Source organism: Anguilla rostrata, chromosome 10 (genome assembly GCF_018555375.3).
Source record: "Anguilla rostrata isolate EN2019 chromosome 10, ASM1855537v3, whole genome shotgun sequence".
Classification (NCBI taxonomy): Eukaryota; Metazoa; Chordata; class Actinopteri; order Anguilliformes; family Anguillidae; genus Anguilla; species Anguilla rostrata.
The window spans coordinates 36776653-36793371 of record NC_057942.1 but is presented as its reverse complement, the minus strand read 5'-3'; the positions used below and the strand labels follow the sequence as shown (position 1 = coordinate 36793371).

Here is a 16719-nt window from a genome sequence, read left to right as displayed (position 1 = left end):
AGCATAGTTTTTGTGAATTCCAGTTGACTAATTATGAAGCGGAGAGTATTAGATAGCTGTACTATTTGAAGAAGCCAAATTACTTTTGTGTTATAACATGAAGTACCAGCTGTGCTCATTTTTCGTACGTTTTAATTATGTAACAGTGGGGTTTATCTCCACCTCCATATGCTTATCATTCGAAAATGTATGTATGCTTCATATGCATTGTTTGCTGAATAGATTTAGTGAAAATGATCTAACGATTTTGCACAAGTGTCGTGGTCTATTTCGATATTTGTCTTAATTGCGCTACCACTTAAATAGATGACAAATATATTTTAGTCACTTTGGCACCCAATTTAAGATATTAGACATGGGTATGTATTTTATATTCGCAGCAGTTATTTCACAAGAATATAAATCTCTTTCAGATTGGACGAGCACGTTATTATCAAAATGTGTTTATTATTATTATTATTATTATTCGTTTAACTGTGTATTCACTTAAAAACAATGGCAAGACCTAATTTCCATCGTAGGCACATAGAAACACATTCCTTTTTTGGAATTCTACTCCCTCATTGAACACGGGATACAACAAAAACTTTTTTTTTTTTACATTCAAATGACCCTCTCGTGCCGAAGCATGTGCGTTTCAGCTCTTGAACTGAAATAACGCGAAGGCAGCAGAATGAAAGCGACCGCGTGTTACTATTTATAACAGACGGTTGTATTTTGTTGTAGGCCTACTGAAGCATTTCAAACCGAATTTTGGTTGACTTTTGCTTAATCATGACTGATATAAAGTTTTCAGAATAGAAACGCATCCTCTAAAGTTCACATAGAGGGCATACACCCTAGCGTGACTCGGAAAACAGTTAGATATAAATTGTATATGACATAGAACTCCCTGGTCACAGCCAAGCACGATACCGTAAATAATGTAGGCTGTTTGTTCGCTTTTAACATAACTTTACGAGACCTTAAATCATTCTTGTTGAACCTGTCAATCAAATTTATTTGTATTTAATTGAAGATCAATCAGAATTAGCTTTTCGAAAAAATATAAGGAAAATGTATGTCTGGCATTCTTCATAAAGGACCTTTTAATATTTTTAAACCAAAGTGAAGTCTACATGTAACCAATTAGATTTGCCAAGCATTTTGATTCAAAACAATATTTATTCTCATTGAAAATGTATAAAAATATCACATTTCGATAATACAATATAGACTGTGTGTCTTATAGACAAATAAGACACACAATGCTTGATTTCTGAATATGAACACATGGGATATGCATGTATTGTTTTAGTTAATATTTTTCAGTACAAATTCAATTTAACTCAAACAATTATCAGAAAACATTGTCTTCAGATAGAAACAATTATTGGATTTTCTATATTGTGTTAAAACCTGCCATTGTGTGCGTGCCTGTATAAAGTAAACCATTAGCTGAATACGCGCAACGAAAACGCATGCAAAGATGACGGACTATAGGCCATTAAATTTACATTCACATTTAAACGTTCAGCATTAATTCACATGAACCCTGCAGACACGAACGGTTGTTTCTGCATGTTGGACGAATGTAATAACAACGTGCAAAAATACTCCTACCTTCCGCGAGATGTTTTGCGTGTGTGTTTGACAACACAATACCGTTAACAGCTAGCGCTGCAAATCTGGTTTGGAAAGTAGCCTATACGGCAAATTTTAATCAGTTCCTTTACGCAAGGTCTGCAGCAACAGCGACTGTGCCGTAACAGAGCATGGCATTGGAAAAATAGAACTCTGCGAGGCACAGTCACGACTGGAACTCAATGAACCCCCGATGATACTCTCTATGAAAAAGGGGTACTGCTGGACAGGAAAACCAGTTTTTGACATTGTCTGTAAGGAGGAGGCCAGGCTGGGACTAGGCTGAGGGTAAACTCGGCTCCTTGCCAGGTCACTGGTTTGAGACATTAAAGAAGATGCTGGGACAATCGTTTCCCTGTGTGAACGTTGAGATTGCTGATGTTGAAATGAAAAGACGGTTGAATGTGTGTGGTAGGGCAGTAGCTGAACTCCATAACCGCCGCCGTAGCGTCCAAAGCCATATGCAGCAGAGGGGATAAAACTGCTGTGCTCCCTCAAAAGGTCCGCAGTTTGTTGCCGTTTAAAGCGTTTCCTCCTCCTCAAGAAACTGCCATTGTCGAACATGTCTGAAGAATCCGGGTCTAATGTCCAGTAGTTACCCTTCCCGGGGTTCCCAGGCTCCCGTGGTATCTTAACGAAGCAGTCGTTTAAAGATAAATTGTGTCTGATGGAGTTCTGCCAAGCCGGGAACTTCTCCCTGTAATATGGGAAACGATTGCTGATAAAATCGCAAATCTCACATAGCGTGAGTCTCTTTTTTTGACTTTGAAGGATGGCCATTGTAATCAAGGCAATGTAGGAATAAGGGGGCTTGACTATTGTGTTTTTGCTAGCTGGTTGGAAAGGATTCCGGGATGCACTAGTCAAAAGAATATCGTCATGCATCTGAGCCACCTCATCTGCATAGGACCGCGTCTGGGTGTCCCCGTCCTCTCCCTCGCCGACCACATCGATGTCAGTTTCTTCCGAAAGGATAGAGGCATCTGACATATCCGAGCTCAAAGTCATGGCTCAACGCTGTAAGTTTCCGAAGTCACGTAGAAGACACAATTTCTGTTCTGTTTCAAAACAACTCATTAGGAAATAAATGTTAAAAGGAAAGATGTTCTTTCACCCCCAGCACCACACTTTTAGTCTTATCATTTCTCATAAACGAATGACATATCCACGGACTGAAAGCATTTCAAGAAGGCTATAAAACGGTCTTCTGAAGGCAAGCTCTGGGTGTATCTTCATTGGCTGTATATACAGGCACGAAGATCACATGGCTTTGGAACGTCACTGGTGCTTTTATAGAGTAGGAGATGGTCGTTAGAAATTTACCAAACAACTGCGAATGGTGTATGATAAATGGTTAATTTATAATAAAAAAACATATCTAAAATAATGTTTTCAAAAATTCTAAGTTACTCACGCATGCAAAGCACTGTCCATAAGTCATTAATTGAAACAAAATCTAGGCCTGTCGTTAAAAGTATTGATATCAAAATGAGGCCAAGTTACAAAATATTGGCCATCTTAGCTCACACAAATTTAAGTAACTGCAGTGTCATTATATAGGCTATGAAAGACATTTGATTATGTTTGTTGGCTCTTATTTTTTTAGTATATGCATTAAACTTGGTATTAAAACCAAAGAGAAAGAATAGAATTCTTGAGCAACGGGGCAAACACGCTTTTGAGGAATCAGGCATCTATGAGAAAAAAGTTTACTGTTTTTCTGGTAAAAACAGAAGTAGCTTACCTCAATTTTGTTCAAAAAATGGTCTCAGAAGCTATGCCATTGTAAGCCTAAAAAAACGAAAGTGGACCACAATCTCACAGGATCTGAATAAATGAGCACAATCAAAAACGCTTAATTATTTTATTTATGTGTTTATTTTGGACATGAAGGTAAATTAGACCAAGTTGAGGATATTTTTTGGTTCATTACTCTTGTCTTGCTTAACAGCACAACCCCGTGGTTAAGATTGATACTGCAACTTATTACCATGTAAGAAATACTGCTCACAAAAATGCGCTTTTATGATGATTATGATGATGTTGATTATGATGAGAATTATTATGATTATGATGATGGTGATGATGATCATCATCTATTATACTTATCTATTTAGTCGAAACACACAACATAAGTCACAAAGAAGCAAACTATGTCCATTAAAATTTTTCTCAATTTGAGATTGCTGCGTGGAAACAATTATTTCGGTTATTTTAAATAAACATAAGATCTTGTGACATAACATGACTGATGGCTTTATTATAGCCTAATTTCTACTAGCCATTCCAGTAATTGGTGCATTTTCTGGGACAGGCTACCCCAAGTACCCACCTCTGCTGGCGCGTATTTTCTTTTAGTACGCTTGCGTCACTTCCTTTCCTTCCTCTGATTTCCATCTTTCTCCCCGCGTGTGTGCCGTCCGTATAGCACAGGTCAGTGCAAAGCTATAAAACCTTTCATTTCGTTTACAGCCACGTCCTACTCGGACAATATAAGGTAAATAATATGGAGACCCGAGGCATAGGCAAAATTATAACCGCAGAACCAAGGACGAAAGACAAAACGGTCCTGGTTTTGAATATAGGGGCCTGCTCGGCGTATCTTCGTGACAGGCCCCGGTCTAAATTAGCCAGGTCGGATGAGAGAACTCGTGCTAGCTAGCCATATGCGTTCTTCGAGTGGCTCCGATTAGGAGTAACTGAAAGCTTGGCGTGCAGGTTATATCGAAGTATGATTTACTGTATTTTAGTTCGTTTTAACGAAATACTTTTCAGCTTGTTCGAGGGCAGTTCAGTTCCAGAATTTAATTAGCCAGCTAGTTTAGCTACTGTTAGCGTTAACAGCCAACGCTACTGCTGTCGACAGTTTTTTGACAATCCAGGATTGTGTGTCTCGCAGACCATGTTGAGCTTGTTATTGATAGCGTGTAAGCTTGCAGCCTTATGGGTGAAGTTATTAAGAGACTGGCATTAAAGTCAGCATTACCCACGTTAGCTACCTAGCGTTAGCTAAGGGCGTTAACTTGGCAATCACTTAACCGAGATGTTGAACGAGACAACCGGATTGTGTTCGTATTCAGCAATGACTAACTAGAATGACGGGTGCTGGGTAGCTAAAGTTTGTTAGCATGTTAAACTGGTTTACTACATAACTAGAACTAGCAAGCTATCTTGGTTTTTAAGGCTAGCTAGCTAAATTGGTATAAACGTTGTCTCAGCACAGCTTCCGATATGGCTTCCGTTATAAATGCTGTTTGCTTAAATTGAATCAGTGTATTTTTATGTGGCAGTAGACAGAAAAGACACGGTTTTATCTGGGCTGTGAACTAAGTAGCTAGCTATATAGTTGGCGAATAACTCGCTAACTGTCGCTGGCCACTTGTGTTAACTAGCTAGCTGTGGGCGGTTTTCTGCCATCTGAGACGCATTGTACGAATGGAGCTTCAGCTGCTCTGCGTTTCATAAATAGTCACTGTGTGTTAACTTGCATGCCTAACATGGGTAACGTTACACTAATTGGCTAGCCGAACTTCTTGCGAGTGTCGCCGTTAAACATTAACGATTATCTATATTATTCCAGATGAAAGAAACAATAATGAACCAGGAGAAACTCGCCAAACTGCAGGCACAAGTCCGCATTGGTGGGAAGGTGAGCTATTCACGTACTTTTGAGCCAGCTGTCATTGGTCAACGTATTTGGTTCGTTATACTTTTTGTTCTCCAACAACTTCGTGCCCTTGTAACCCTCATTGCATTTCACAGGGCTCTGCTCGCAGAAAGAAGAAGGTCGTGCACAGAACAGCAACCGCCGATGACAAGAAGCTTCAGTTTTCCTTGAAAAAACTCGGTGTCAACAATATCTCTGGCATCGAAGAGGTATTTGGCTTCATTTATTTATGCAGGCACTCCCAGTGACATGGAATGGAATTTCTCTCTGCTGAGCCATTGTTGTCTTCTGAAACTCATTATCAGTGTCTCTCCATTTTGCAGGTCAACATGTTCACTAACCAGGGCACAGTGATCCACTTCAACAACCCTAAAGTTCAGGCATCTCTGGCAGCAAACACCTTCACCATCACAGGGCACGCTGAGACCAAGCAGCTGACTGAGATGCTGCCCAGCATCCTCAACCAGCTTGGGGCCGACAGCCTGACCAGCCTTAGGAGACTTGCAGAGGCCTTGCCCAAGCAGTGTAAGTGAGGTCAAAGGGCATGGATGCTGTGGATATTGGTAATGTTTAAGCATGCTGCATAGCAGATGGTGTCTTGTAGCTCAGGAGGGCTTATTTGGTTGATGAGTGTGCCGGGTTGACTATTCCCGCTGCAGTCTTTGCACTTATCTCTGGCATTACATCTGCAACCTCCCTGCCCCCCTCCTTATACCACTGACTCTCCTTAAACATTTCTATTTTTCTACATTTTTCAATGAAGGATACACATTGATCTCTGTTTAGAGAGTAGGGGGAGGGGAAGGAGGAAAATGTGGAGAAATGTTTGCATGTCTACTTTGACTACATTATTGAACAAACCAATGAGCTAAACTGTTCTTGATTATCCTGTCCCTGCTCTTGTTGCTGAGGTATGGTATGATGGCCATATGGGAACTGGCCTTCATTTCTTTTTTCTTTAGCTGTGCTGTGTAGTGTGCTCCTTTTGTGAATTGTGAAATTAATCCTAGAGGGAAATGAATGGGGGGGATTGGTAGTAATTGCATGACCGAAAAGCTCAGTTACCATTTGTGCAAGGTTGTGTTTGCAGTCCATTCTGTGCATTGACTGTTCTCTTAAAAGTGGCATATGCTTTGGCGTCAGGTATACAAATGCCAAGTGATATGTTTGCATTGATATGAATGCATGAAGTCATAGTAATATTACTCAGAGTAGCAGTGGCCCAGTGCAATTGACCTAGTATATGCTTTTGCAACGAGAACCAGAATTAGAATTTCTCTTAATATATTGTTACTGACTGTTTTTTTTTTTTAAAATATATATATATAGCTGGAGATGCCAAAGCACCAATTGCAGCTGGGGAGGAAGATGATGATGAAGTTCCAGGTGATGCATTAAAATCTTATGGTCTTGTGAAATATGAATGAATTTTTTTTCGTCCAAACAGTGTCAATATGAGTGAATAAGAGACAAAAGGAAACAAAAAGGAAAATTGTCTAATGCTTGATCAGGTCAAAGTCAAATTGGTTGGTGAATCTCCTTATTGCATAACATGTCGGGATATGGACTGTTCAGGAAATAACTTAATACATTTACCCCAACGCAGTGCAGAGAATACAACCATGTTAAGAATGTTGACTGGCTAACATGTAACATTCTGTGTTTCAGACCTTGTGGAGAATTTTGACGAGGCTTCAAAGGATGAGGCGAACTAAATAACACCCCAAAACCAGATTCCCGACTTGACTGGGCAGTGTGGAGCTTCTGTTTTTTTATTTCTTTGTAATGTTACCTTTTTTTTTTTTGTATCGTTCCCATGTCAATATCAAGTTTCAGAAATAGATACATTGTACACTCTTCAGCCATTTTGGGTCTTCAATATTTGCTGCTTGTCCTGCATTACTGAATCCAGTTCATGTGAAGCCTGGTTAGAATTAAACACGTCTGGAATAAAATACATTAAAGAGATGTTTATTAAAAATTGCATTTCCTGATTTTTTTCCCCCGTCATGATTTTGGTTTGAGTATAAATACAAATTTACATTCCTCTGGAAACTAGTTTTAGAAATGCATACAGTGTGTTTCTTGGGTAAAATGACATCCTAGAGCCTCTATATGAGATGGCCACAAATTCTGGAAAGGCAAGACACTTGCAAACTGAACCATCTGCTGCTACTTGGTATTATAATTTAGCCTTTTGTGTCATCACAAGCATGAATGGACTTGCAATTTCATTTTTGTGAATGAATGATTGGTTTGAGTTGCATTGTGGAGACTGAATTTGTGTTTCTATAATATCAAGGCTTCTGAGGACACTAATAATGGAAAATTCAGTGGTCTCTTGATTAGTCCAGTTGTGTGAACGAAGTTAAATATCCTGAGGCAATTCTCTGACTTTTAAAGCCAGCGCTGAACTGCAAAAAGAAAAATCTGCAAGCAGTGTCATGGGATACTTTACATCCAGGTGAACCGTAATGACACTAAAGGGACTCATGGGTTGGCAATTTGCAACGGCATGGCATGTTAGGACTGGTGAAACATGGTTTGAGTTTGGGGCAGAATCATTTGCTCCATGAAAAGATCCATCAACTTCCAGTTGGCTCTGGATTGTAATTTTACAACTGCTGCAGTCGCAGGTTCCACTTTTTACAGTGTCTCAGCTTTGCAGCTGATAGTTGTACTGTTTGGTATCATCAAACAGTTCAATAGCCGATTACCTCAAATCCCATAATCCAAAACACTTATGAATGATATGACAGCAAAAGTAGTCTATGCACTGTGATATCTTTCACAGTATGCTTGGTATGTGAAGTATTATGCAAAATGACACTATAGTACAATAGTTTAACAGGGCCAACTATACCCATGTAATATGTCATGATCTTCAGTGGCATCTAATGATGCTGGTCTGTCCAATAATATGTATTCAAAATTTGATGAGTTGACTGGGTTGTAGTTTATTATAGTTATTATAAATGTTCGCGTTTCGATACAGGCTGAAAATCTGTCAGCTTGCAGTATGAGCAATAAAGCTATTTGCAAGCGGAAGCGGGGTGACTGAAAAACATGGCTGCCTCCATTGAGCATACGTGACTTCAGTTGATTTTGAGTTACATTTTCATTTAAACTAGCAATAGTACTTCACAATATTCTTTAAATAAAAAAGTTGCCGCGATTTGGATATTACCATCTGCAGAAGTAAGTATTGATTATAAAGGCCCTGTCTTCACCAGCAGCATATTCGCCGGTTCGCTAGCATGTGCTAAAGTTAGCGACGTGAACACGCTGGAATTATTAGAACGCAATTGGCTGCATAGCCAGAAATTTAGCAATGTGTGAAACAAATATGTAATTTTTCAATTAATGCCTTTATTCGTGGTTTTGGCTTTATACTGTGGAAATAGATTCTAGTTGCGTCAATTAGCTTAACGTTTATTAAAAGTTGAAGTGCTATTTTTCCTCTGTCTAAACGCGCCACATGTCCTTTAGTGCGCACGCTAGGCTAACAGTCAGCGGCAAATACAGAGGGTGTACTTTATGCTTCTAACCGCGATATAAGGATAATTAAAGTAGACAATGTAAGTGTCTAGTTTGCCAAATGAGTTACATCAGTTCTCTGAAGCGAATGTGGTTTGTTTAGAAAGCTTGTTGTTTGGACCAGCTGGCTACTAGTTTGGTAACGTATATCGAGGATCTATGGTATTATGTCAATACCGACACGCTATGTAGCTATAGTATATGGCTGGAAAGCTACTTACAAGACGTATAGATGACATTATTGATGCATTTACAAGTTAAGGTCGTATTACGAAAGCCCAGCTGTTCCAAACAACCCAGAAATGTTTAAGAAACACTAAAACTATTGTTGTGGTGAGAGATAACGTTAGTGAGATTAAGTTTACGTGTGTGCGAGAGAGAGAAAATGTGCATGAATCTTGCTTTAACGGCATCTTGCTGTTTCTTCTATTCAGGGGGCAACAGAGCTAGACTGAAAGACTGGAATGGCTTCATTCAAACCCACACGGATTCCAGCCTATCCCAAGCTTGGGGAGAAAGTCACACAAGACACATTATACTGGAAGAATTATAAGGTATATGAAGAGACGATTTTCATTTGTGTTGTAGCATGAGTTCCCTGTGCTGTCCACTCACTTTAGCAAAAAAAATTAATATAAACAATTAGAAGTCTTGGATTCAATACTGTTTTCTTGAAGCATTATCACAAATGATAAATTCAATGTGAATAAATCATTTAATGATGACTGTTAAGGAAGTTTCACAGCATTCTGATTGTTTGTGTATAATCTGGCTAATCAGATGATATGCCTAAAATGAGGCTTTGAGGTGCTGGGGATGGCTTTTTGGTTCTCAGGCTTGTAAAATGTTTTTTGCCTTGGTTATCTGGAGTAATTGATTTCTCTTGGCTTATATATTTTTAGTTTGGTCATGCTGCCTATTTTATTAGCCTCCAAAGCTCTGTCTTTGGAAAGGGTCTCATTAACCCATTTGTGTGTGTGTGTGTGTGTTAATTGTTTTGCAGACTCCCATCCAGATCAAGGAATTTGGAGCAGTATCTACAATAGACTTTTCTCCTCTTTCCCCATACAATTATGCAGTCACTGCTTCAACAAGGGTATGTTTCCAAAATATGGCACTCCTAATTGCCCAACAGTTTGCTATCCCTGATTAACTCATTTGTCCCCATTCAGAGATTTGTTATTGGTATTTAATGAACACATTTAGGGTCATAGCGACAGATAGTTGGTTGTAAGATTTTGTGTACTAATGTGTGCGTTTTGTCTTTTCAGATCCACATATATGGGCCCTATTCGCAGGAGCCAGTGAAAACCTTCACGCGCTTCAAAGACACGGCCTACAGTGGCAGGTTCCGGTCCGACGGGAAGCTCCTGGTGGCGGGCAGCGAGGACTGCGTCGTCAGGCTGTTTGACGTCAGCGGCAGGGTGGCCCTCCGGATGCTTCGCGGGCATTCCAAGTAGGATTCCTGTCATTACTTCACATTACGTTACATTGTATTCATTCAGCAGCTCTTATGCAGAACAACTGACAATATAGCTGGTACATAAGTGTATATGAGGGTGTCGCGGTGGTGCAGTGGGTAGCTCTGTTGCCTCACAGCACCTGAGTTCGAATCCCGGCCTGGGCCTTTCTGTGGGGAGTTTGCATGTTCCGTGGGAGGTTATGTCTGTGGAATATGAATTTGTTTAACTCCTGCTTTTGCAGACTTTATGTGTTTGGAGTGGCCTTATAAAATTATGAAAGGTGGTTATTTTTGGAAGCCTTTGTAGTTTAAGGCATATCCGCTTCAAACCATGATAGCATTTAGTAAGGTTTTTTCTCCTTCAATCTCTTAACAGGCTAATTTAATTACTTACTGAATGTCTGTACGTTTTTCTCTTTCAGGGCAGTACATTTTACAGACTTTACCTCCGATCGGTTCCGGATAATATCTGGGTCGGATGACTACACGTGTCGGCTGTGGGACATCCCAAATTCAGTCGAGCTGGCCTCCTACAGCGAGCACACTGACTATGTGCGGTGTGGCACAACAAGCAAATTGAACCCAGACCTCTTTGTCACAGGTGAGCAGTACATCTATAGTTACTCAGGAGAAGTATAGGAGAACTTATACTAATAAATACAGCGAAAGTAAAATTAATTAAATTACTGTCTGCTTCTGTGAGGATTCCCAGATACATCCACAGCCATTTGTAACCCATATGGAAAAAAGCTTCTAATTAAAATAGTGTGGTCCCTTATTTTTATTATTTGTAATAATTGTATCATGCCGTGTCACTACATTTATGTGGTTGTTTTAATGACCATAGAGTATTCCATTGGAATTTATTACTCTTTTATTTTGGGTTATGTACATCCCTAATGTAGATCTGTAGGAATGTTTTTGTTTTAACCAGGTTAATCATGACTAGTCCAGACATCTCTGAACAAACACGTGCTTTTATTCTGTATTGTTTATTTAGCCCGGCCGTATTGTGCATTCCTTCAGTGGTATCTGCTCTGCCCCCACAGGCTCCTATGACCACACGGTGAAGGTGTTTGACGCGCGGACGGACAGAAGTGTGATGAGCATGGATCACAGCCAGCCCGTCGAGAGCGTCCTGCTTTTCCCTTCCGAGGGCCTCCTGGTGTCGGCAGGTAAATGTGGGACGGCTCACGCTTTATGACCTCAGACGACCATCAACTGGCCAGATACGGCCTAATGCCGTCAGTTACAGACTCTGCTGAATGTATCATCAGCAGGTTATGAAATTACGAGTGTACTGCAATGAATAAGTGCCTATCTGAAAGTCTGATCAGGGTGCAGTAGTGTGGTGTTGTGTTTAGGGAGCTCTCCTTTGAACCAGGATGTTGTGTTTTCAAACCCTGGGTGAGAGACTGCTTTTATGTAAGCCACATGGACTGCTGTTTAGTGAATGTGTGTGTACTGTGTACCTGTTTGAAATGCATACAACAAAATGAGAGATGCAAAGCAAGTTGCCTGTGGTTTGTCTTGCCTGCTAAGCAGATAAATTATTTAAAGTAGCTGACGTCAGTTGACCCAATCTCTCTTGAAAATGTATACGCACTGCAGCAGATCAACTCTTTCGTGGTGATCTTATTAGCCTTTGTAAACGGTGATATGCAAGCAGCAGAGCAGGGGTAGTTTCCAGGTCCTCACGGTTGCGTGGTCCTCTCGCAGGGGGGCGCTATATAAAGGTGTGGGACCTGCTCAAAGGGGGCCAGGCCCTGGTGTCCCTGAAGAACCATCACAAAACGGTCACCTGCCTGTGCCTGAGCAGCTCCGGTCAGAGACTGCTGTCAGGCTCTCTGGACAGGTGAGTGGGGAGCCTGGGGACTTATGGAGTCTGCATGCTTTGGAGCAAATTACAGAATGTTTAAACTATTGTTTGCTTTCAGGTATAGAGGCAAGGGAATATATAATGGGCTCTCTTTGTGGCTATTGGGGTGGGTGTGTTTTGGGAAGTACTTGATTTTGTAAACAAGATTGTGTACTGAACAGAACGGTAGATATTCAAGCATTGCTGTGAACAGTTTAAGGCCATTGATTCATATGTGTGTTTTTCCCCCTCAAGACACGTGAAAGTCTACAACACGGCAACCTACAAGGTGGTGCACAACTTCGACTATGCTGCCTCCATCCTGAGCGTTGCGCTGGCGGTAAGTAAGCGTCGTTTACGTCCAGATTCTGCGCGTTTCTGTACGTCTGCTTCAAACTGGCTCGTGCAGCGACCGTGCAGCTTGGCTGGTCAGTCGGTCACAGTTCCATGTGTGTGTGTGTGTGTGTTTAGCCCGACGACGCAGCCGTGGTGGTCGGCATGGCGAACGGAGTCCTGAGCGTGAAGCACAGGAAGTCCCCGGAGGAGAAGCCGGAGGCCGGGGGTGCGAAGAGGCGGAAGCCCACATACCGCGTCTTCGTCAAAGGGCGAAATTACGCACCGAAACAGGTGGGCCGATGACCTCATCTTTTTTTGTCCATCTTGTTTTCCATTTGATCGATAAGGGGAAATGCTTAGATGCTTCCAGGTGAAACGTATTGTTGTACCGAGAAACATAACAGTGAATTTTAATTTAGAGCCTATAGTGGGAAGCGTTCTCTTTTTTTTCTTATTTGAAGCCAACAACTACCAGTGCCTGCTAATCAGATGCAGGTTTAATATTCTATTGTCTTAATGTGAAAATACGCATGCTTGATTTCTTCTGTATCTAGGAGGACTTCTTGGTCAGCAAACCAGTCAGAATGCACCTGCAACAATATGACAAGCAGCTGAAGAGGTTCCAGGTCTCTAAAGCCCTGGACACAGTCCTGGAGGTGAGTCTTGCTATTTTCCGTGGTAACACAAGGAGATCAGTGGTCAAGACTGAACAAGAGCAACCATTTCAGGGTGCAGTTGTCCCTTCAGTGCCCTAAGTAGGCATTGCTCCAGGCACGAGAGGCAAAAACTGAAAACAGTGGTGGCAGAAAGTCACTGAGCTGCTATGATGGTCTTTATGGTTTGCAAATCATTCTCGTTTGGGTGGTCTTCAGCCAGGGTCCAGACCGAGCTACTCCTGTTTTAAAGGACTTCTGTGCCAGGCATCCCAGCATTAGAGCTACGGGGAAAACCTGGACCTGTTCCATGAGCCAAAGTATTTGGCTCCATAGCTTGTTCCTTTTACATTCTAGATTGCAGCGAAACCCGTATTTCAGTGCTTTTAATGCATTTTTGGTTTTGTTTCAAGATTTGTTGGGTAGTGTTCAGTGAATTTCTTCTCTAACCCCTGGGAAACTGTAGACCAGATTGACCCTGGTCTACATCCCAAGTAACACAAACCAGTGAATTTTGATCAGTGTGGTTAGCCACTTCACCCTTAGTTTAATTACAGGATTGCTTCTTTTAGCTAGTGCTGTTTCTCCTTACTCGCACAACATTTTTCATCGATTTTTCAGTGTCTGTGGGACTTAAGATGTTTTGTGAGTAATGTAATACTGTAATACTCGGCAGTCTAAAAACTTTTATAATGCATCGAATGTGCGTAAGTTTTGAGGTTTCAGCTCTTGCCTCGCATATTCAGACGTGTCCCTTCTGTCTCGCAGCCCCGGATTCGATCGAAGACCCCAGAGGTCACCGTGGCGGTGATGCACGAGCTGAACCGCAGAGGAACCCTGAAGAACGCCCTCGCCGGGCGGGACGAGAAGAGCCTGTCTGTCCTGCTCAGCTTCCTCATCGGGTAACGGCGAGACCCTTGTGCGGTCGGGCTGGGGCGCAACTCCTCTGCCATCGTGCTGGGGTTCGACCCCTCTTTGGGGAAAGCTTGTGGCGTCAGCATTGTAGCACACTATCCCATGGGTCTTTTCTTCAGCGTCAGCTCTTCCGTTTATCAGCAGCCATACCACAATTCTTTAATTTCCATCTAATTAAAGTGCTCCGCAAAGAGTGCGTATTACTCGATGTATATTATATATATATGGCAAGCAACTGAAAACCTTTGTGCCAATGTGTGAATTTTATTCTGTTTTCAGCCATATTGTAGATCCCAGATTTGCTCCAGTTTTGCTGAATGTTGCTGAGATGATTTTGGGTGAGTATAGATTGTGAATTTGTTCTGCATGGATATTGTGCCTATCTGTGTCACTTAGTTATGAAAATTTGCCACGCATATAGCAAATATGAGAAGAAGAAAAAAAAACAATAGCCAATAAAAGACAAGAATGAAGACCAAGACTTTAAATGCGAAGGTTTAAAATCCCACAACCAAATATGGACAAGTAGGATGTGATACAGAATCATACCTGTGTCAAGCTCCAGATATCTGATGAAGCATTATTTATGAAGTTGTGTAGTGTAAGGTGTTTATTAAGGTCCACGATCAGTCTTTTCCTACTCGTTCAGTTATGCCTAAGTGCAGGTTTGGATCCTCTAATGTCTTAAAGATGAGGTTGGACACAGTTATGGATTCATTATGCTAATTTAGCCTTTAATGCTGTGTGTTCGTGTGGCCAGACATCTATGTGCAGGTGGTGGGACGGTCGGCGGTGGTGGACAAGCAGATCGTGAGGCTGCAGGAGCTGATCGAGAAGGAAATCGACCTCGAGCAGGAGCTGGTTGAGGTGCTGGGCATGCTGGACACCCTCTTTGCCACCATGACAACCAAGAAGGAGGTGGCCACCCAAGAGAGCAGAGCCAATGGGGTGGCAGCGACTGGGGAGCAGGGCCCGAGCCTGCAGGCCTCTTGACCCCTTCAGACCAACTGCATCATGGGAATTGGTGTCAGCCGGCACTCCACTCCTGGAATCTCAGCAAGGAACCAGTGTACAGTTAAAGCAGAATCTCCCAGACACATGTGACTTTTCCAGATTACTGCCAAAAAAAAAGTGCGGTCAGGTGATCAGGAACGGTGGCTCACCATTTCCATATTCACACTGCAGCTGGACACTTTGCACTTGCAGGTTTAAGAAAATGGCTACAGTATGAAATTCTGTACTCTTATGTGAAAGGCGCTATGGAAGAGATGTCCTTATATGCTAACATATGTGTAAAGAATGTGTTGAAAACTACAGAAATTCCCTTTTTTTGTCTAAGAAATAGAACAGGAACGTGAATGAAATGTTGTTAAAAAAAGGTTTTGCTGCAATGCTTGTTCAATATTTGAATTCTACATATACCAACGGTAGTCCAAGTTTGATCTTCTCAAATTCTTGCATTTGAACACGTTTGATATGTTTAAATACATTTTCATCTAAGAGTAGGCTTTTTAAACATCAACAGTGAATAATGAATGTCCACATAGTGCTGTAAGGCAGCTGGTAATTATGATAAAAGTTCATGTTTCATAAATTTTACCTGCGCAGTAAACTTTTCTAAGATTGTTCTCAGTGTCTTGCTTTGGTGTTTTTGTCTTTAACACTCATATTGCACACAGGGTGGCACTGTAGTGCCATGCTGTTACCAGAAATGAGTTAAAACTCTGTTGAGGGGCTACCTTGGGTGTGGTTGAATTGAAATTTATTTGAGTAATATTATTCATATATACATTTTTGAAAGTTGTGGCTTTGTGATAAGGGAATACCTATGTTAATGCATCCCTATTTCTAGGAAAGGTGTGTGCCTCGGTATTGTCATTAATACTAATGATAATTGGTTGTTTGTGGAAATATGAGAACTTCTGTCTGAATGACCAAGCTTTGTTGTGTGCCATGTCGGTGTATACGCCTGCTGGCTCAAGCACTGCTTGTAGTTTGAGAATGTATTCAAGAAGACTGTGTGCTGTTACTTTTGGTTTCCAGCATGCTGTCTATTCATGTCCACCATACTTTGTCCCTGGAGAAAAGTGCTGTGATTGGGATGGGAATTTTAAATGAAACTCCCTGTGGCTTGAAATGAACAAACCCACACAAAAACCTGGACCATTAAAGCCATGCGTTTGTGCAGTTCACAAACTGCACCTTCGCCAGTCGCTTGGCTTGTGTCCAGCATCCAGTATTGCCATATGTTTTGTGTTACTTTCCATGTAGATGAAAGTGCCACAGCTGTTGCATGTTCGGTAGGGAAAATCCAAGCCACTGAGCATGTGCAGAGCCCAAAAATCTCAACATTATGAATCATGCTCATGCTTAGAAGCATCATAATACCTTCTGTGAATGAGCTGCATTTAACTGCAAGAAGTATAACCAAGCCTTGTACATTATGTAGGGTATTGTTAAAAGAAAGGTTGTCGAGGCCATTTAGGTATTCCCATATTGAAAGCTGTCCCCCTCCCCTTTTGTCCTCTTGTCAGGGTATCAATCATTCTTTTCACAATCGGAGCAAGGTGGTGGTTCTCCCACAAAAAGAAAGGTAAACCTCAGATAAGGCAGGTACGTGCCCGTTCAGAATATGTGCAAACCTCAGAGTATCAATTTCCCACAGACC

At 41.4% G+C, this 16719-nt stretch overlaps 3 protein-coding genes across 6 annotated transcripts; 2 read left to right on the top strand and 1 right to left on the bottom strand.

The window, feature by feature from the left end:
- Positions 1-1155: 1155 nt before the first annotated feature.
- LOC135233368 (forkhead box protein D1-like) lies at positions 1156-2874 on the bottom strand. Its single transcript, XM_064296822.1, has one exon. It carries the CDS (start codon positions 2629-2631, stop codon positions 1699-1701), a length of 933 nt encoding a protein of 310 aa, XP_064152892.1. The 5' UTR covers positions 2632-2874; the 3' UTR covers positions 1156-1698.
- A 1034-nt stretch (positions 2875-3908) lies between these two features.
- Positions 3909-7271, top strand: LOC135233367 (transcription factor BTF3). Of its 2 annotated transcripts, none has more exons than XM_064296820.1 (6): positions 3909-4056; positions 5204-5272; positions 5386-5499; positions 5614-5815; positions 6620-6676; positions 6959-7271. In XM_064296820.1, the coding sequence occupies exons 2-6, from the start codon at positions 5204-5206 to the stop codon at positions 7003-7005; spliced, it is 489 nt and encodes a 162-aa protein (XP_064152890.1). In that variant the 5' UTR covers positions 3909-4056; the 3' UTR covers positions 7006-7271. The 2 variants fall into 2 exon arrangements, with proteins under 2 accessions (XP_064152890.1, XP_064152891.1); XM_064296821.1 differs by having other exon boundaries at positions 4038-4120.
- Positions 7272-8315: 1044 nt separating this feature from the next.
- Positions 8316-15679, top strand: utp15 (UTP15 small subunit processome component). 3 transcript variants are annotated; one of them, XM_064296816.1, is made up of 13 exons: positions 8316-8488; positions 9262-9381; positions 9831-9923; positions 10099-10283; positions 10712-10890; positions 11339-11464; positions 12009-12144; positions 12403-12487; positions 12619-12774; positions 13038-13139; positions 13905-14038; positions 14331-14389; positions 14812-15679. In XM_064296816.1, exons 2-13 carry the CDS (start codon positions 9292-9294, stop codon positions 15042-15044), a joined length of 1578 nt encoding a protein of 525 aa, XP_064152886.1. In that variant the 5' UTR covers positions 8316-8488; positions 9262-9291; the 3' UTR covers positions 15045-15679. The 3 variants fall into 3 exon arrangements, with proteins under 3 accessions (XP_064152886.1, XP_064152889.1, XP_064152887.1); XM_064296819.1 differs by lacking the exon at positions 8316-8488 and adding an exon at positions 8510-8638; XM_064296817.1 differs by lacking the exon at positions 8316-8488 and adding an exon at positions 8722-8868.
- The last annotated feature ends 1040 nt before the right edge of the window (positions 15680-16719 follow it).

Excerpts from the sequence above, each read along its gene's own strand:
- LOC135233368 (XM_064296822.1), bottom strand. The coding sequence starts at position 2,631 with ATGACTTTGAGCTCGGATATGTCAGATGCCTCTATCCTTTCGGAAGAA.
- LOC135233367 (XM_064296820.1), top strand. The coding sequence starts at position 5,204 with ATGAAAGAAACAATAATGAACCAGGAGAAACTCGCCAAACTGCAGGCA. Across the intron at positions 5,273-5,385 it reads AAGTCCGCATTGGTGGGAAG|GGCTCTGCTCGCAGAAAGAA; the intron begins GTGAGCTATTCA and ends TGCATTTCACAG. Across the intron at positions 5,816-6,619 it reads AGAGGCCTTGCCCAAGCAGT|CTGGAGATGCCAAAGCACCA; the intron begins GTAAGTGAGGTC and ends ATATATATATAG.
- utp15 (XM_064296816.1), top strand. The coding sequence starts at position 9,292 with ATGGCTTCATTCAAACCCACACGGATTCCAGCCTATCCCAAGCTTGGG. Across the intron at positions 9,382-9,830 it reads TATACTGGAAGAATTATAAG|ACTCCCATCCAGATCAAGGA; the intron begins GTATATGAAGAG and ends ATTGTTTTGCAG. Across the intron at positions 13,140-13,904 it reads CCCTGGACACAGTCCTGGAG|CCCCGGATTCGATCGAAGAC; the intron begins GTGAGTCTTGCT and ends TCTGTCTCGCAG.